This window comes from Bubalus kerabau, chromosome 2 (genome assembly GCF_029407905.1).
Source record: "Bubalus kerabau isolate K-KA32 ecotype Philippines breed swamp buffalo chromosome 2, PCC_UOA_SB_1v2, whole genome shotgun sequence".
Classification (NCBI taxonomy): Eukaryota; Metazoa; Chordata; class Mammalia; order Artiodactyla; family Bovidae; genus Bubalus; species Bubalus kerabau.
In genome coordinates, this window is record NC_073625.1 from 8,030,535 (window position 1) to 8,050,718 (window position 20,184).

The window sequence follows — 20,184 nt, forward strand, 5'->3', positions numbered from 1 at the left end:
GTGTCTGAGACGAGCAGCTCTACACCGCTCCCTGCAAGGCGAGCAATAGCAAGAAGCCTTCAGTGACGACACCGGTCCTCGACCAAGCTGCAGGAAACCTCAGCAAGTCACAGGCAAATCTCTCACTGTCTCAGGCTTCAATAGACAACCGTGTCCCCCAGATCACGTCACACCTAATGACATCGTAAATTCACAGGTAATCCTTTACTTGAAAATTCCTAGGTCAAAAGTTCAAGACAACCTGATAATATCAATTTTATTATTATGCTTTCAAAGCGCTCAGAAGGAAAGAACTGGCATTATTTTATATCATATATCTCAAACGAGTATCTCACTCCTTCCATCAGTCAGTAAACAGAGCACCCACAATACAGGCAGAACCAACAGAGATGCTGACATTTGACTATTTGGATCCACAAAGAAGGGCATTTTCAGATGGCTTACTCCAAAACCAGGTACTGCCCTAGGTGCCAGGATAAAGCAATGAACAAAAGAAACCTCCCACGTCCAAGTGGAGCTTACGTGTGTGTGTGTGTGTGTGTGTGTGTCTCTCTGCAGGCAGCAGATAACAAATAAACAAGCCAAATACATGGCATATGAGACGGTGCTGCCTACCTCTAGAAGCACACAGAAGGTTAACAGGGACACAGAACATGGGGCATGCCTTTCCTTTATTTTATAAAGGAAACATATTTATAAAATATAAAAGTATAAGCCTTGCTGAGGAGACATCTGGGCAGAGTCCTACAGAAAGAGGAAGCCTCTTAAGAGCGTTCTAGAATGGCAAAATTGGGATGCTAACATGAAAATGTCTGCCACACTTGCTGAAAAAACACATGAAGAATTCCAAAACTGCTGGAGTACTGTAACAATTGCAGCCTTAACCACCCTGCAGCTGAAACAAGCATGGACCACCAAAACCACACGTGCCTCTCAGTTCTCAGTCTACAGGCAACTCATGTGTCATGCAAACACTATTTTTTGGTCCATGTTTTCCATCTAATAAATACCCATGTACATAACACAGAAAAAGATAAAGCGATTTATGCTTACATCTTTTGAAGAACCTGGGCCATCACAACCCCATTCGTTAAATCTTCCACGGTCTGGCATGGTGCGTCCACCTTAAATGTCTGGATCTGGAAAAAAAGGGGGAAAAAAAAAAGAAAGATTTCACAGTTAACCATACAGCAGAATTCTCAGGCTTCTTTACCTCATCTTGGAGGTGAATACATTTTAAAAAAGCAGAACAGATCTTTCCTTCTTCCCAGCATTAGCCGCCCTGAAGGTGGAGCTGGGCCATTTCAGGGGGTTCAAGATCTACCCAGGGCATGGGGGGCGCTATGCCTGGATCAATGGGAAGGTTTTCCAGTTTCTTGATGCAAAATGTGAGCTGGCATTCCTCTCCAAGAGGAATCCTCATCAGATCAACTGGACTGTCCTCTACAGAAGCAAGCACAGAATGGGACAGTCAGAAGAAAAGACCCTGCCGTGCACTCAAATTCCAGACGGCTGAAACGGGTGCATCTCCTGCTGATGTGATGGCCAAGAGGAAATCAGAACCTGAACTTCGGAAGCCTCAATGAGAAGAAACTGGCAGGGCCGCCAAGGAAGCAAAAAAGGCTAAGCGAGCATCTAAAAGGGCAGCAATGGCTGCTGCAAAGGCTCCCACGAAGGCAGCATCTCAGCAGAAGACTGGGAAGCCTGTGAAGGTTTCTGCTCCCTGAGCTGGTGGAAACGCTAAGCTGGGCAGATTGGAGTTTTAAATAAAGATCTGTTTAAAAAAAAAAAAAAAGCAGAACAGTAAGAAATGTTTTCCCTTATGGGGAATTTCCTGCAGGCTGCAGTGAAATTTTTTCCTTTTGGTAAAAGGAACTGTGGCAGAGTCTGGGCAGCTTCCCCACATTCAGCATCCTCAGAGATAATCACCTAAGAAAGTCAGGGCACCTGCATTCCCTCTGCCAGTGACTGGCTCATGGGCGCTCAGGCAAAGACAATCTGGACCAAACGGACGCAGAGAGAGGCTTACGTGGGCTTCCAGGGAGGGAAAGCCAACCTCCCCTGGTGTGAATAAGGATGCTGGCGGCCTCGATGGCCATGAGCAGGCATCTTGTGACTGTTAGGATGAGGCCAATGCAGTAAATGGCAGAGAAGAGGAACAGGAAGAATGAGGTCCTACAGGGCAAAATTGAGCCACCAAACTAAACCTCAGAGCCTCCTGTGATGCGAGATCCATCCCTTCTTTACATCTGGCCAAGCTGAGATTTCTTTCACTCAGAACCAACGTTATCATGGGGGACTTCCTGGTGGTCCAGGGGTTAAGACTCTGCACGTCCACTGCTGGGGGCACGGATCTGATCCCTGGTTGGGGATCCAGGATCTTGCATGCTGCAAGGGGCGCAGCCAGAAAAAAGAAAGAACCAAAACAGCTTTACACATACGTAGAAATCACAGCTACAGCTGGGTTATATCCTCAATTCACTTTAATTTGAAACATATCATGAATTACAACTAACATGATATAGCTGAGAATCAGTAGCCACATTTGTTATTTCTGAGCAAGATAACACGCTGAGCCAACAATGATTCTACTCAGTACTGCAACCAGGACTTGGAAAGAAATAATCTCTGAGAACAGATAAAGGCTGTACTCCGCAGTTTATAGGTTAGTAAAATGGAAGAGTATGGGCATCAGAGGATAAAACAGGGAAGAGGGTAAACGGTGGAAGACACGGTTAAAGAAGGAAGCACCATCCTGCAAATCCTCACAAGCCACATTAGGACTTGATCCTCAGAGCAAGGGGAACAGGCAAAGGATTCTAAGCAGGAGGGGGAGGCTGAGCCATCTGCATAGTACAAGGATTGCAGCAGCTGCAGCGTGAAGAAAGGCCTGCACGGAGGATGCAGGGAGGCCTGTGTTAACATAACAGGTTTACATGTTCACACAGTTCAATTCAGTTCAGTCGCTCAGTTGTGTCCAACTCTTTGCAACCCCACGGACTGCACCACGCCAGGCTTCTCTGTCCATCACCAACTCCCGGAGCCTGCTCACACTCATGTCCATCGAGTTGGTGATGCCATCCAACCATATCATCCTCTGTCGTCCCCTTCTCCTCCTGCCTTCAATCTTTCCCAGCATCAGGGTCTTATCCAGTGAGTCAGTTCTTCACGTCAGGTGGCCAAAGTATTGGAGCTTCAGCATCAATCCTGCCAATGAATATTCAGGACTGATTTCCTTTAGGATAGACTGGTTTGATCTCCTTGCAGTCCAAGGGACTCTCAAGAGTCTTCTTCAACACCACAGTTCAAAAGCATCAATTCTTTGGTGCTCAGCTTTCTTTATGGTTCAACTCTCACATCCATACATGACTATCGGAAAAACCATAGCCTTGACTGCATGTTAACACAGCTGAGGTCAAACCAGGTAACAACCATGGAAACACTGCAAATAATGTTCAGCGGACCATCTGCCTTCAATACGTTTTACTTACAGGGTCATATTCCTAGAAGTAAATTTGCTGGACCAAAGTGTACGAACATTTTAAAGTTTCTAATAAATATCGCCAAGCTGCCCGTGACAAATGCTGCAGCAAGCCACTGTCCCACAGCGGGGCAGTGTCCGCGTCTCTGCGCCGCGCCATCTATCAAATCTTTAAACCAAGAACGATGAACAAGTGCAGTCAGTAGCTTCTTCACACTTTCTGCAAAGTCTGGTGGGTGGAGATGGTTACACTAAGGAAATGAGTTAAAAGATCGTGTAGCGAGTGGTTTTCACTCAGATGTCTATTTGGGAGAGGTGATGAAAGAGGGCCTGTCAGGCCCCTCCCCCCCCCCCAACACATTAACCTTATGGGTGGCAGAGGCTGAATATATTGTTAGTAAATGAATAAATGGACCTGATAAACATCACCTGTAGGAAATGACACTGAATTTTACTCCACACCCTCGCCCGCCGCCTTCTCAATGATAATGTGGTGGTAACAACGTATTGAGTAGTTTAAAAAGAACTAAGTCCACACGGTCATCCTACATTTGCTGAATACATCTCTTTCTTGTAGGCTTAGAATAAAAAAGAGCAGCGGGCGAGTGCACACCTCACTCATCTCCTGACCCCCAGCCTGACCCAGAAGACCTCTCACTGAGCACGCTCGGAAGGTAAACAGTAACTCCAGCGACTTCGCTGGCAGTCCAGTGGTTAAGACTCCATGCTTCCAAAGCAGGGGGCACGGGTCTGATCCCTAGTTGGGGAAAAAGAATCCCACCTGCCACGTGGCCATCCCCCTCCCCTCAAAAAACAAAAGAACTAACTCTATCTCCAGGTTTGTGCCTAATTTGCTGGCTGTGTGACCTTGGGTATGCCATTTTACCTCTTATAATACCAGTTTTTCAACCTTGGAATTGGGAAAAATAGCTTCTGGAGGGGAGCTTTAAGAATGAACAAGAAAACAGATGGACATTAGGTATCTGTAAAAGCCTTAAGCAGTAGTTCCCAGACCTGGGTGTACACTGAATCAACTGGGAAGTTGGAGAGGGCTGGGAGTCTATTTTTAACAAGTTCACCAAATAATCTTCTGTGCTAGGGCACCGGTTTGGCAGGTGGAGCCCTCTGATCCAAAGCGCTACCAAATGCAAAGGATGAAAGATCAGAAAACTGCCACTGGGCAATCAGAAGAAAAAAACTCAATAAAGCAGGCAATGCAATAATGCAAGTAATTTACTTATAAGACTGTATCTGTTTCTCTCGTGGGACTTAAAACTATTTTCATTTTAATTTTTTGAATGTGGCTTCCAAACAATTATTTTCTCTGAGTTGGCTTTTGAGGTTTTTTAGCTGCTTACGAGGGTGTCCATCTCTGCCTTGAGATAAAAGTAAATGCAGGTCCCAGACAAACTCTGCAGAATTCCCTTCCGAGACGATAAAAATGTTCTTGGAATTAGATAGCAGCGATGGTTACACAATCTGTGATCACACCACAGAGCACTGAATTGTGCACCTCAAAAGAACTTTGTGGTATGGGTATTTTAATTAAAAAAAAAAAAAAAAAAAAATCTGTCACCTACCAGTTCTCGTAAACTCTTGAGTTAACATCTGCAGGGTGTTTCAGGATAGTAGTAGACTAAAATTTAAAGGTAATTGCAGGCAACCACATTAGGGCATGAAACTCTGCCTCACGGGTCATAACCTCTCTTTTAATTCCAAGAAGCTCTATTAACACCAACCGGAGCTCCACCTCACCACCCCCACAAAATCATGAGAAGGGGAAAGCTTGAGCTCACCTGGAATGACTGTCTCCACAGCAGTGATTCTCAACCGGGGGAGATCTTGCTCCCTATGAGAAATTTCTAGTTGTAACAACTGAGTGGGAGCTATTGGTATCCAGGAGGTACAGACCAGGGATGCTACTATTAAACCTCCTACAGGAAGCACAGGGCAGTGCCCACGACTAACGTGATCCAGTCCCGTCTGGCCACAATGCTAAGGCTAACAAACCCTGCTCTGGAGCAGTGGTTCTCAGCGTGGGGGCTCAGGTCACTAACAGCACCACCTGGAAACCTGTTGGAAATGCAGAGTAGCAGATCCTAGCCCAGCCCTCCCGAATTACAGGCTCTGGAATCCGGACCTGGCAACCAGTAGTTTGACGAGCCCTGCAATTATGTTGATCCATACTAAATGCATAGGAAACACTTCTCAGTGTCACCCTGAATACAATCTGAATGCAGGTGAAGTTTCGCGTCCAAAGTTACCCACAGGTAGTATGCAGCCAAGTCAGGATTTGAACCCGGGTGGTCAAATTTCAGAACCTATACTCTAAACAGGTTAAACTGGCCCTCTACTTAGGAAAAAAAAAATAAGAAAGTTAAAGCTTTTAAAAACTATGTCTTTTTGTACATCTGACTCCTTTATTCCTCCTGTAGAGGACACCAATGGTAAGCAGAACAGAGTTAGAAGGGCAGAGCGAGTGGAACGGGGGAGAGAGCACCACAGAAACACACCCTTCCTAACTGTAAGCACCGGTGCGCCGTTTCACAGGCCACTGCACGTGAAAATTCACAAGGGTGTGTTGATGTCACTGTGTGGGGATGGTTCCTGTTCACTAAGCTTCCTGACATTAATTGGGGGCATTCCTGACTCTTTCTGGTTTTTCAGTCTCTTAACCCTAGGAAAGAGCAATCGTTTCCTGCACTGCTTGAGAAAGGAGGCCTGACAGGTGTACTAGGTAGGGCAGACTTTTTCTAACAGGTAAGAGTGCATTTTGACTCAGAGGGTGGGGAGACAGAGAGAGTGGAAATTTTCCAGCACGTCCTGCTGAACTTGCTTGGTGCATCCACTTTGATTCGGAATTTAAGCTTCAACTATTTTCCCTATGTAGGATGATACTTTGTCTCTTAACAAACATTGCTCTTTCAACAAAAATGTGGAACGTATGGTTCTCGGGCTAACCTCTGATACAACAGTGAATTTAGCCAGTATTTGGGGCAATCAGACGTCCCACAGATATGAATTCTGTACAGGTGGCTACAGTTATCCTTTCAAGTGCCTTGATGCTATTCAGTTCAGTTCAGTTGCTCAGTCGTGTCCGACTCTTTGCGACCCCATGAATCGCAGCACGCCAGGCCTCCCTGTCCATCACCAACTCCCGGAGCTCACCCAAACTCATGTCCATCAAGTCTATGATGCCATCCAGCCATCTCATCCTCTGTCGTCCCCTTCTCCTCCTGCCCCCAATCCCTCCCAGCATCAGAGCCTTTTCGAATGAGTCAACTCTTCACATGAGGTGGCCAAAGTACTGGAGTTTCAGCCTCAGCATCAGTCCTTCCAATGAACACCCAGGAGTGGTCTCCTTCAGGATGGACTGGATGGATCTCCTTGAAGTCCAAGGGACTCTCAAGAGTCTTCTCCAACACCACAGTTCAAAAGCATCAATTTTTCCGTGCTCAGCTTTCTTCACAGTCCAACTCTCACATCCATAGATGACCACTGGAAAAACCATAGCCTTGACTATACTGACTTTTGCTGGCAAAGTAATGTCTCTGCTTTTCAATATGCTATCTAGGTTGGTCATAACTTTCCTTCCAAGGAGTAAGCGTCTTTTAATTTCATGACTGCAATCACCATCTGCAGTGATTTTGGAGCCCCCAAAAGTAAAGTCTGACACTGTTTCCACTGTTTCCCCATCTATTTCCTATGAAGTGATGGGACCAGATGCCATGATCTTAGTTTTCTGCATTAGTTCAACTATTTCTGGAGGAAGAACTTCTAATATGTACTATATACCTCTAGTCTCAATCCAAATGCTGTGGAGTGAAAATAAGCTCTTATTTGATATTCAGGACCATAGTTACAATCTTCAGTGATTGAATGTGGAGGCTGTAGCCATATATGAAGCTCAAGGACTGACTGACCTAGGCTGGACTCCCAGCTGTCGGGTCTTCTGTGTCACTGACAACAACTGCCTGCATCTTGCTGAGCGGGACGGTTACCTTTTCACCTGCTGTGCGCAGAGCAATTGCACAACCAGGTTGGCTAGAACTTCATACAAAATAGAGCAAATTATTTCGAATGTGGGGGGCGGTCTTTTCTGAGGAATGTACAGTATACATTTTCTTTCCTCACTTTTCGTTTTGGAATTGTCTTTGGCATTAATCCGGCCTTCAGACAGGAGGGGAGCTACTGGAGTAAATGCACATTTTCAGCTACTTCAGACATTTTCCACATTTTTAATAACAACTAGAAGAACAAACCCAGCGTAAACTCAACTTTACTTTGAAAGGATCCAACGTACAATGTTTTAAAATGTTTCCAAGTCTTAGAATTGATTATCTTTGTTTGGACTCTGCCCTCCAGTTTTGTCATTGATCATCTCTTATCTTCCCCCTAGAAACTTTCCTTGATGAGCCTTCCAGTGAAATTTCAAAAAGGTTGTTTTCTACAAAGCCAGAGCCCTTGACCACTCTGTGGAGCTGATCACCTTGATGATCTCTATCTTCTTAACAACTTACCAGATTTTAAACAGATGCTGCCATGATGTGCTTTTGTTAGCCCCTTCAAACTTCCCTCTGTGATTCTTCCTCTGTTACTTTTATTAGCACTTCTCACCCAAATCACTGCACTGATCACCGCCTTTTGGCAGATGCCCTTCAAACACACCTTTTCTCTGTGACTTGTCTTTCCAAACTTTAAACAATGTAGCCCTACTTCAGATTTAATACCTTTCTTCATCCTTGCCCTCTTGGCTTTTTTCTTTCTGGCACACTGAGCGGGGTACAGACCAAAAATGCTCATTTTCAGATCCTCCACCTTCTGTTTACAACCTCTGCCAAATCCAGTCCTTCCACAAAATCAAAGAATGTGGTGATTCTTTCCTTTATCTCTGTCCTCCCAGTCAAACTCTGGCCACATTATGCACCTTATCAGCTTTGTCTCTGCCCTAAAATACGGCCGTGAAACCCATTTCCCCACGTGAAGTTGCACCTCACTCTAGCTGTAAGCTGTGTGTGAACTGTATTCTACTGCAAACAATTTGAAATTCCAAGAACGGCCTCATGCAAAAGTCACTAAAACAGACCCCTCTATCGCGGTACATACTGTTTCAGAAAACACAACTTGATCTGTGACGAAAGACAAATTATGACAATGGCAGACGATTTTCACTACATTTGTTACAACCAGCCTAGGGCAGTGCCCCAGTAACCCTTCCGCTGAAGGTCCTCACGTAGGAGACTCAAGTCCACAATCCAAGCTCATCACCCAAGGCACCGCTAAATATAATCCGTTTGGCATCTGTTTCTTACCTTGAGCATTAATACATACGCTGTAGTCACCTCCATAAATGTATTAGTGCTTCATTCTAAAAGTGATACTAAAAGTGATATTTAACGTTTTTTAGTAGTGAGTGAAACGAACTCTCCCCAAAAGAAGTACGGGGTTTATCCCGTGGCTCTGCAAATACACACACACACACGCACACGCACAACCCAGGTACTGACACCACACTTAGGAGAAACACACAAGCTTGGGTGTTAATGTCCAGCTGTGGAAAAGGCTGCTACAGGCACGGTTTTTGGCGTGAGAACCAACACCTTTATAGGCACATGTAAGAATTTTCATCAACATTTAATAATTGAAAATTGAGAATGCCACAGCGTGGCGCTCCCCACCAACCCCTCCGCAAATGTCGACTCCCACTACTGACTCCCAGATCCCCCAGCCTTGCGGATTTATTTCCATCCCGAGCACCTCTCCCTTCCTCCCGGATGCCCGGAATGGGCCTCAGTGGAAGCCCCCCTGCCCGCCTCCCCGCGCGGCTCCCCCCGCCCCGCCCCGCCCGGGGCTGCGCCGTCCTGCCAGCGTGACAACAAAGGCGGGAGCTTCGGGCCGGGGTCCCGGGAGCCCCCCACCAGCCCCAGTCCCCGCGGCGGCCCCGGGCCTCCGCCCAGCACCGGGGGCTCCGCTCCCCGGATGTGACGGCAGCGCCGGCCGGGCGCGGGGTGGGGGGGGGGTGGGGGACCCCGGGACGGCGGCCTGGCGGAGGTCTGGGCCCCCCCTCCGGAGCGCGTCGCCCACCTACCCAAGTGAGGAGGCTCTCGCACAGCTCCGCCCGCTCCAGGGTCTCCACGTTGAACATCTTCCCGCCGCGGCTTCGGCCGCCCCGCCCCGCCTGAAGGCCCGCGGCGCGGCCCGGGTTGCGTCCTCCGCGCGGCCGCCGACTCCGCCCGGCGCTGGAGGCCGCCGCGGCTCCCGCAGCGTCACCGGCGCGCCGCCGCCGCCTCGCCCGGCCCGCGCCCCGCCCGCCGGCCCGCGCCGCGCACGGCCCAGCCCGCCTGCAGCCCGCCGGCCACCCCCGCGCACGGAAGCGCGCAGCGCGCGTGCGCCGCGCCCGCGCCCCGGCCCGCGGGAGGAGGAGGAGGCGGGGGCCGCGGCCAGTGGTGCCGCGGGGGCGGCAGGCGGCCCCGGAAACACTCCGCGCCTCGGTCGCCGGGAGCTACGAGGCGTCCCCGGCGCTGCAGAGGTACGCGCGGCTGAGCGCCGGCGGGGCCCCGGGCCCGGGCGGGACGGCGGGAGGCCCCGGGCGCCCGCGCCGGACGGCCGACGTGGCGAGCTCGGGGCGCGCGGACCTCGCGGCCCCGGGAGGCGGGGGACTGGGGGGGCGGCGGGCTGGGGGGAGCGTGGTGCCGCCGGTCTCCACCACCCCCCGGAGCACCGCGGCCTGGCCCTCCTTGCCCAGTGGCCAGGGGACTGGCCTTCACCCCCACCCCCCGCCCCGTTCCAGAGCATGCACTCTCTGCAGCGTTACCGATGAATCATTAGGCGAGACACCGTGTGCAGGAAAGTGCACGCACAGCGTGCGTGCCTAAAGACTAGTTAGTAATAAACAGGCAGGTGAAAAAAACAGCATTGCCTCCCCCATCTCCTGTTCCTTTTCTGAGCACCTTCCCTCCTCCGTCCACTGACTTATGTGATATTCACTTTCTTGCTTTTCCTTATAGCTTTCCCACCGACGTCTGCATGCCTAGACCACGCCGTTTTTACTCTGCCTGCTTATGAACTTCTGCGAAATTGTGTGTGTCATTTCGTGGCTTTTCATTCCTAGTAAGTTTGTGTAGATCCATAGGTAGTTCTCACTGCTGTCTAGTACTTCACTGTATGAATATAACCGTCTGTCCACGCTACTGTCATTGGGCAAATTTTGCACTTGTAGTTTGCGGCTGAGAACAGTGCTCTAACATTCTTATCTCTATAGACTGGTGCCACGTGTAAGTTTTTTGGGGGAATAGATGCCTTTGAATCCTAGAATTTTTGAGGTATAGGGTATGCATAACTTTACTGCATGATGCCAGACTTTTATTTGTGGTGCAGCAAAATTAGCTTCCCAGCACACACCTTTCTTTGGTTTGCAGTTCCTGGAGCCCCCTTTTCTCATTAAGACTAGGTTTGGGAGCCCTCTTTACCCATTAAGATTAGGTTTTGTCATTGAGCTTTCGGAATTGCCAAGACACCATTGGGTTTGTTTGTTTGTTTTCCATATATGTATATTTGGCTGCATCAGGTTTTAGCAGCAGCACAGGGAATCTTGTTGAGGCAAGCAGGATCTCTAGTTATGGCACGTGTGCTCTGTAGGTTGTGTTAGTTGCCCTGCGGCCTGTAGGGTCTTAGTTCCCTGACCAGGGATTGAACCAGCATCCCCTGTATTGCAAGGCAAATTCTTAATCACTGGACCACCAGAGAAGTCGAAGCATTGAGTTTTTAGTGATGCTTTTCAGAGTACCGGTTATCAGATTTTTCATTTTGTGAATGTGGAAAATCTTACCGGAAGTGTTCTCAGCGGTCTTTTAAATATTCTCCCCTACAGCATTTTATTTTAAAGGCAGAGAAACCTTTAGAAGTGATAAAATGTACCTCACCTGCCCTTGTTTCCTCTGTTGGTGCCTCTGGACCTTTGTGGAACCAGAGTTTCTACATTCTGAGCTAGGTTGTATCTGTAGGCTCCCTGGCGCTGTTAAGCGACCATCTGCCTTGTTAGGCAAGTGAAGTCAGCAAGTCGGTTTGCCCTCCTGTGCAGCCTTTCTTGGAATGTGGATCCTTTCTGGAAGGCCTGTCCCGCGTGAGCATCTTTGCTCCACCTGCTCCCTTTCTCAGGCCTTTGACCTTGGCCTCCCAGGTCTCAGGTTTGAGGGCTCACCCACAATGCACTTGTGCGTGATGTGTTCTTGAGCGTTCCATTTGGTAGCTGCGGTTTCCCTCCATGAAGGAAATCATATTAAAAACTTCTTGCATGTGAGTACTTGTCTGCAAAAGCCATGTTTCTACATGAATTTGGGTAAAAAGACATTGAGTTTTCTCCTTTGAAGTTATGGAATTTCCTACACTTCCTTTGTTTGTCTGTGCTGTTTTTTTCCTGAAAGCTTTGGAAAAGATCAAAGGGAATCAAGTGGGACTTGTCTTAGCTCTCTCCTTTCTCTGGTTACTTTGAAGCTAGTTCTCATCTACAGCTGTTTTATCAGCTTCAAGTAAACATGGTGGTGTCCTTCGTGGCAATGTGTCAAGTTTATCCAGTCCTCCCAAGAAATACATACTTAGAGCTCTGATTAAAGAGGGCTTGGGATGCTGCTCAGTGCAGTTGTGGGGAAGGCGTGGCTAAGTTTCATCATGGTTCCGTGGACTCCTTGAAGATGGTTAATAATAGTAATCAAAGTATCGTAGCTTCCATTTTTTGAGAGCCCGCCAACATGCCACATGTTTTACCTATTATCTCATCAACTCCACAAAACAAGGGTTTTTTTTTTTTTTTTTTTTTTTTACCAAAAAAGTTCAACATAGTTTGTTAATTTTACGTATTTTACTTACGAGGAAGCTGAGATCCAGATTTTGCACGAGTATGCAGTTGTCTGACTGCAAAACTCGTTTTTCTTCAATATATTAAGCTACTCGATAAGCCTTGGCCAGCTAAGCAGTAATGAAGCCAGTGCGGAAATCAGTTCCTCTTCTATCAGTTACCAACACCATTCCCAAGATCGATGTGTTTTGTTTCTGTAAATCTCAAATAGTTAAAGACAGAGTACTGATCACTCGTTTTCATTTAGCAGGATCCTATGAAATAGATGAGATACCGTGTTTTAGAAATTTCATACCCTTTCCTTGGGGTTTCAAGCAAGTAGTGCATTTAGTGCGAGGCCCTGTAGTGCCTGTCACTGAGGTCTTCAGAAGGTGCCCACCTCCTGGAAACCAGCAGTCTCTAAGGTGCTTGGAATGAATGGTAGACATCTTAAATCTTTGAGCACTGAAGCCTAATTTTCATCCCTGAAGGGAGGAAGCAGGCACTGGCCTTTGTGTTTATTATTAAAGTAATACATCCTGGCAAAGAATTCAGACTGTAGAATTTTATCCTGGGAAAGATACAAATCTGGCTCTCCCAGGCCAGCTGCCCACTTGTAAGCGTTTTAACCTTTGCTATTTACCTTTCCTGCCTTTTATTTTTTTTTTTTTAATTCCAAAAAACTCCGATTCAGAGAAGTGTGGTGGTAAAAGGAAATTAAGAAATCCTCAAATCCCAGCCTTTTCCTTTTGCAGAAAATGAGCGGTTCTGAGAGATTTAAGTGACAGCAGAATTGGAGCCGAACTCTGGGCCTCCATGCCTCCTCACGGTGCCTGGGCTCGAGCTGAGAACCTGCGCCCTTAGTTACAGTCAGAAGCACTGTTTTGTCTCAGGCCAGTAGAACCTGGAGGACTGGAGTTCAGATTGACATTGGAACTCATTTTCAAGTCGTTTCTTCAAGTAGATGATTTTATTTCTTTTTATTGTTTATCCCCTGTAATGCCTCTTTCCAAACTGAAGTGGTGGATCAATACCTCATTTCTGAGCCACTAACTCCTACAGGTCCTTTTTTGACTTTGATGATAAGAGAGATTGCTGGCGGAAGTTAACTATTGAAACCCCCAACAAGCCAATCAGACACCGCTAGCAGTTGTCCGTGCGAGGGCTGGTGTTTCCACATGGCAAGGAAACGCAGCCGAAAGGACCACAGGTTCCTCTGTGAAACTTCCCAGTTGTCTCTGCCCTTCCCACCCTCTCTCAGCCCAGGCACTTTCTTCAGTGACACTAGAATTTGTGGAAATAATAAGTGACTCTTCGTTTCAACAACACTGGACACTTTTGCTAGAAGATGGTGCAAATAACATTACATGATCCTGCAACACTCAAAGTATCCTGGATCTCTGAGCTCTCGGAAATGTGAAGAAAGCAGTATCTTAAGGGTGGCATTGGTAGAAGTCATGTATTTATTCAGTAGAGTGTGTGCATATATTTTTATTGAAAACTGTAGTTGATTTGCAATGTTAACGTTAGTTTCAGGGGTGCAGCAAAGCAATTCAGTTATAGGGAAGGGTGGGATGAGTTGGGGGATTGGGCTTGACATACATACACTGCCGTGTGTAAAACAGTTGTTGGCAAACCTGCTGTATAGCACGCCTGATCCTGGGGCTTTGTGATGACCTAGAGGAGGGGGATGGGGGTGGGGGAGGGAGGCTCAAAGGGAAAGAGGGAGGGAATATAGGTATACCTATAGCTGAGTCACATCATTGTACAGCAGAAACTGACACAACATCATAAAGCATTATACTCCAATAAAAAAGGAATATATAGTGTGTGTGTGTATGTATACACACAACTATATATAGTTTATACAGTAGAATTTAGTCACATTATCACTGGTTACACCTGGAAGAACACAGAAACAAATGCAACCCATATTTTTTTTTTAAGTACAAAGTAATAAACTCCCTACATGTACAGCATATGAGAGAATCCTAGCAACCTGATTGAGTAATTAGAGGCTGGGAATCTTGACGTGGGATAACATTTGCTTATCTCTGAGCAGATGGGAGTCATCCTCACTGCCCTTAGGACTTCTGACACGGCCCAGCATCTCAATTTAAACAGAGGAAACCTGGCCATAATAAAAATCTAAATTGTCCGCGTGGCCCACCCCGAGATTGTTGGAGGCTGTTTTCTCCAGTTGGCTGTTATCTGAGTGTTCTTTTGAATAAAATCCTGAGGTGAAAACTCCTCTGAGTTCCTGGTGTGTGCTTTCATTAAGGTTACTCAAAACCTGTCATTAGAAAGTTCCTGATGCATCAGGCCATTACTATGTGTAAAGCCGATGATAGCTGTCTTTGATCTGTTTGTTTGCTTAAGTTTCTTCCGTGAGAGGTCATTCATCTTCTTACTAGTTTTTCAGGTCCTTTTCTAAAGTGTTAAGACTTTCACACTCAAAGTTTCCTTTGAACAGAAACTCACCTGATTAATGATGACATTGAATAAAGCTATTTTCAGGGCAGTACATTATACACATAGAGGATTTTATTTATAAATAGTTGTATAGATGTCATTGAATATTTATTGCCTTTATTTCCCTTTAGGTGTCTTATGAGATTTTAAGTAACTTCAGTGTTTGTCATCTGAAAGAAATAGGAATTACCTGTGATATTTGGACTCTGATGTGGTCTGGCTAATTTCCCTCATACTTACAGAAATCGGGTATTATTTTGCTCCAGTTGAGTGATAACTTTCTCAACTGGGAAGGATCCTTTCGTATGTTCCCTTGTCTCTTCATAAGGAAATTCAACCTGAGAGTCATTCTGACTGCCAAGCAGGTCACAGAATTCTGAACCATAAGCTGAGCTTAGTCCCGGCTGAGACCAGTAGTTTTCCAAACACCAGAATTTTTATTAATTCAAGTAGTCTCAGGATAGCTATCAAAGGCCGTGTGTTCTATTGTCTTTTAACTTTTCGAATTACCAACACCGTAAGTAAGGTAAGTCGCTCCTGTTTGTTAGGTCCTGCTGTGTACAGGACAGCATGCCAGGTAGGGCAGGAACGTTTGCAGAAGCAGACAGTGTCTTTCCTTCCCTGTCCGTGCTGGTACGTTCCATGATGCTCATTCAGTGCCGTGAGGGACAGGATGGGGTGTGATCTACATGGGTAATGCATGTGGTGTTCAGGAGTAAGGAAAGAGCCCCTAGGCATGAGGAATGCCCTTTATTCCTTAACACTTTTATTTTTTACTTTATTTTTGTCGGTGCTGGGCCTTCATTGCTGCATGCGGGCTTTCTCTGGTTGCAGCAAGCGGAGGCTACTCTCTCGTTGCAGAGCACGGGCCCTAGGCTCACGGGCTCAGTAGTTGTGGCTCAACGGACTTAGTTGCCCTGCGGTGGCTGGGATCTTCCCAGATCAAAAATCGGACCTCTGTCCCCTGCATTGGCAGGCAGATTTTTAACCAGTAGACCAGCAGGGAAGTCCTATTCTTTAATAATTAAAAAAAAAAAAAAAAAACTCACTGCTGGAGTTATCTTCTAATGCAACCTACTGCAAGTGGGCACTAAAAGAGGTCAGCTACATTTGTGTTGTTTTTAATGGATATATTTCATTTTCACTGTACTGTTTGTAATTTTCGTCTTGTTTCTTTTCCTTTTAGACCTGGAATGGCCAAATATCAAGGTGAAGTTCAAAGTTTGAAACTGGATGATGATTCAGTCATAGAAGGAGTAAGTGACCAAGTACTTGTGGCGGTTGTGGTCAGTCTCGCTTTGATTGCTACCCTGGTATATGCACTTTTCAGGTGAGACTAAAGGACAAAAAAATTGAAATAATGCATATTTCCAAGGGCAACTGACTTACTGTGTCTAGTAATGTTCAATACTTAATGTGAAAAGGAAGTGCTAGACTTCAGTGACTGTGAATACGTATTAAGGTATTTTATTTTCCTGTCATCAACGTTGTCCAGTCAGAAAAAATTTAAATTTGTCATCCATATTTTGAATGAAATGTTAATATTTTCTGTTGGACTGTCACAGTTTTAACATGTAATTTTCATAATTCATCAACTTGCAGCTGATACAATAGGCGCAAATATATTTTCATGTTTAAATGAAAAAACCTGGGGCCAAAAAATACCTTGGACAGTGTAGAGGGACTTAAGATTAGAATTAAAGTTACTGTTGTAGAATCAGGAATAATACTTAGAGATCTCAGATGTCTATATGCCAGTACAAGAGACAAGGTAATAAACTAGAAATGTAAGTACTGACAAATAGAGGTTAATTTCATATGTATCACTGAAAACAGAAATGAGCAAAAAAGTATAAAATAGAAAAGAGATTAATTCCAAAAACTACAGATCTTTTCGTTTCTTATGAAAATTAAGAAAGGATTATTGAACAGGGTGTGAGCATTCTCTTTTACTTCTGCATGGTTAGTTTCTGAATTAGGGTGACATTATGTTGATTTCAGTAGAATACTTACACGGTACTTGGTGATGCACTTGTGGGCATAGTGGGGAACTGATGACCAGATGATAGCAGATTTACTATCTGCTGAGTTTATAACTGATTGACAGGTCATTCCCAGGAGTACTGACTAATGTTTTAATGTAAACCAAAACAGGACACTGAATTTTTGTAGGGCTCTGACCTTTGAGCTTGTTCTACTCATCTCTATTAGCAAGTGGGTTGAAGAAGAAAACAGAAGTGCGCTTATTAGATTGTTCATTGAGAAGGATAGCTGATATATTGATGCAACAGAATCAAGATTCAGAAATGGGTCATCCTATACTCTGTGGCAGGCTGGTTTTTGACAGTGGCACCAACACCTTTCAGTAGCAAAAGAGTTCAACAAATGATGTTGGGACAAGGTTACCTACATGCAAAAGAATAAAGTTGACTACATCATATACAAAAATTAACTCAAGATGGATCAAAGATTTAAATGTAAGAACTAAAACTATAAAACTCTAGGAGTAAATCATGGAAATTGATATGATGCCACAAGCATGATCAACAAAAGAAAATAGATAAATTGGAATTCATCAAAAGTAACAACTTTTTTTTGCTTCAAAGACCGTCATCAAGGCAATGAAGTCAGTTCACTGAATGGGAGAAAATATTTCAGATCACATGTCTGATCTGAAATATTTCAGACATAGGCCCTTATGTCTGAATAGGTAGAGAACTCAAAACTCTGTAACAAAAAGACAAATAACACAGTTAATAAATGGGCAAAGGATCAGAATAGGCATTCCTCAAAAGATGTACAAACGGCCAACAAGTAGGTGAACGCGTGCCTGACATCGTTAGTCATTCAGGGAAATGCAAGCCAAACCACAGTGAGATACAGCTTCACGCCCACTTGCCTGGGATGGCTGGGTTCAAAAAGTCAAATCATGATGATTGTTGGGGGTGTGGGGAAATTGGAGCCCTCATACACTGGTAGTGCAGGCACCGTGGAAAGTCATCAGTTCCTCAGATGACTAAGCATAGAGTCGCCACGTGTCCCAGCAGTTTCACTCCCCTGTATGTGTACAGTGAGAAATGAAAGCATATCTCCATGTAAAAACATGTACAGGGATGTTCACAGCAGGATTGTTCCTAATATCCAAAAGGTGGAAACAGATGACTGGATCCATCAACAGGAAAACGGATAAACAAAATGTGGTAGGTCCATGCAAAGGCATATCGTTCAGCTGTGAAAAGAAATGAACACTGATGGATGCGTGCTGCCTTATGGAGGGAACTTGAAAGCACTGTGCTAAGTGACATGAACCAGACACAAAAGGCCGTGTGTTTGAGTCTGTTTGTATGCCCACAATAGGAAAATCTGCAGAGACAGAAAGTAGATTCATGGTAGACTGTAGATTTATGGTAGAAAGTAGATTCTAGAGGGACTAGAGTAGAAGGTGGAGGTGTAGGGAGTGATAGCTGAATGTTTCTTTTTGAAATGATGAAAATGTTCTAAAATTGACTGTGGTGATTTAATTATATCTCAATAAAGGTGCTTTTAAAATGAGTCGTGACTAGGTAAATTCCAAAAAAAAAAAAAATTTGTTCCTTACCTATTAAGAATGGGATATAGACATAGGAATTTATTGTCATTTGAAAGTATCCATGATAAATTGTTGAGTGAGAATTAAGTGAAAGACACCTCATAAAACCATAGGTCAAGTAGCCCATTTTGTTTTTAAGACGGATTTTTATAAATTTTATTGAAAAATAGTTTTCCTTTATTTTTCTAATTTCTCTACTAGGGATAATTATTGCTTGTAAATAAAAGTGTTTTCCTCACAGGCTGCAGTAATGTGAAACCCAAAATGAAAAGTTTCTATTAACAAGGCAATTGTATATTGTAGATGCCAAAAGCTTACCAGCATTAGAGTGTGTTAATCAGAATAATCAGATAAAGTTCGCATATAGATTATATTCAGCTTAGGTCAAGCATTTTAAACTGGAAGAGAGTCAGGGGAGGTTATGAAAATGGGCAAAGCTACGGAAACAAACCATATAAAAATGCCCAGAAGAACTGGGGATACCTTGCTTAGGGGAAGGACTGTAGGATGCGCAAACTTTACATATGGCGAGGGTGTGTTTTGTTGAAGAAGAGAAAGGTTTATTCTGTGTAGCTTCACGGGCTGCACTAGGGTGTCCAGGAAAGACCTGTGGACACTTCCTGCTTCTGCAGTGAAGGGACCTGTTGCTCCTGTTTCTGTCTTGTGTGTCTCCTTCGTTCTTATACAGAACTCTTTACTTCTGGTCACCAGATGTAGGTGGCTTTCCCCCTGCCAAGCAGTTCTTCTTGACACCATCTGGGCGTCCCACAGTTTAACTCAGTTCTGACCCTGTCTGCCTGGAGACACTGTCAGATCGTCGCACAGGTTAAGGGCTCAGTCCCACCACACTTCAGATGCCAACAGCCAGTAATAGGTCCCCAGGTTACCCACCTCCTCCGTCTGATTTCTGTCCTCAGGTTTTCCACCAGAAATCGGAGGCTCTTGTAACCCCCGCCTCAGGTTCGATTACCTTGCCAGAGCAGCTCACCGGAGTCAGGGAAGCAATGGGCTTACCAGTTTATTAAGGGGTGTGATGAAGGATACAGATACCCAGACAGGTGACGAGGTGCACTGGGCAAGGCCTGGAGCGGTCCTGAGTGCAGGAGCCTCTGTCCCTATGGGGTCAGGGTGTGGGGTCATCCCCCTCCTGGGGTGGACATGTTCACCTGTATGAAGCTCTCCAGGGATTTTGTGGAGGCATCTTCATGTAGACGTGATCAGTTATTAACTCTGTTTCTGGGCCCTCTCCTATTTCTGGAGAACGGGGCCAGGGGTCAGGGGGTGAGGGACTCTGAAAATTCCAATGTTGTAATCCTGTGGTTGTTGTTCCGGTGACCAGCCCTCATCCGGGTGCCCACCCAGAGTCACCTGCTGAGAACAAAAGACACTCCTGTCACCTAGGAATTTACAAGGGTTTCAGGAGCTCTGTGTGAGGGACCATGTCAGAGACCAAATATTATATAAAACAGGGTGCTCCTAGTGTACTTATCACTTAGGGATTTACAAGTGTTTCTGGAGGTCTGTGCCAGGGACCAGGGCAGAGACCAGTGTGTGTATTTTCTATTAACTTATATAGGGCCAGCAGGTAGGGACTAATGACGAGGTTTCAGCTTAAGGTACAACTTCTCAAATAACATAAGGTGCTGTCCCAGTGCACGGATGCTGTATTGAATCTGTCACACGATTGGACTTGGGTAGGGAGGTCAGTTTAAGTTGCTGTCTGGCTCTTCAGATTCAAATTCAGTTTGCAGCTGTAATCCTCTCCCTTCCAACTGGAGCCATCAATGAATTGGAGGAGAGGCAGCATGC

General features: G+C 45.5%; 2 protein-coding genes and 1 pseudogene across 8 annotated transcripts in view; 2 read left to right on the top strand and 1 right to left on the bottom strand.

The window, feature by feature from the left end:
* HOOK3 (hook microtubule tethering protein 3) overlaps positions 1 to 9,770 on the bottom strand; it is an 87,856-nt gene extending 78,086 nt beyond the window's left edge. For 2 of the 4 annotated variants that reach the window (XM_055566977.1, XM_055566981.1), the window contains exons 1-2: positions 9,570 to 9,770; positions 1,054 to 1,139 (exon numbers count right to left, since the gene is read on the bottom strand). In XM_055566977.1, the coding sequence (XP_055422952.1) occupies positions 1,054 to 1,139; positions 9,570 to 9,626 (143 nt within the window). In that variant the 5' untranslated portion in view covers positions 9,627 to 9,770. Of the gene's footprint in view, positions 1 to 1,053; positions 1,140 to 5,277; positions 5,320 to 9,569 lie in introns of those variants that run through there. The other 2 variants (XM_055566979.1, XM_055566980.1) reach the window with 2 other exon arrangements.
* On the top strand, positions 1,274 to 1,727 carry LOC129644565 (60S ribosomal protein L24-like; annotated as a pseudogene).
* Positions 9,771 to 9,841: 71 nt separating the features above from the next.
* Positions 9,842 to 20,184, top strand: part of RNF170 (ring finger protein 170) — a 33,541-nt gene continuing 23,198 nt past the window's right edge. Inside the window, exons 1-2 of one of the 4 annotated variants that reach the window (XM_055566983.1) lie at positions 9,842 to 10,010; positions 15,973 to 16,116. In XM_055566983.1, the coding sequence (XP_055422958.1) occupies positions 15,980 to 16,116 (137 nt within the window). In that variant the 5' untranslated portion in view covers positions 9,842 to 10,010; positions 15,973 to 15,979. Of the gene's footprint in view, positions 10,011 to 11,414; positions 11,777 to 15,972; positions 16,117 to 20,184 lie in introns of those variants that run through there. The other 3 variants (XM_055566985.1, XM_055566984.1, XM_055566982.1) reach the window with 3 other exon arrangements.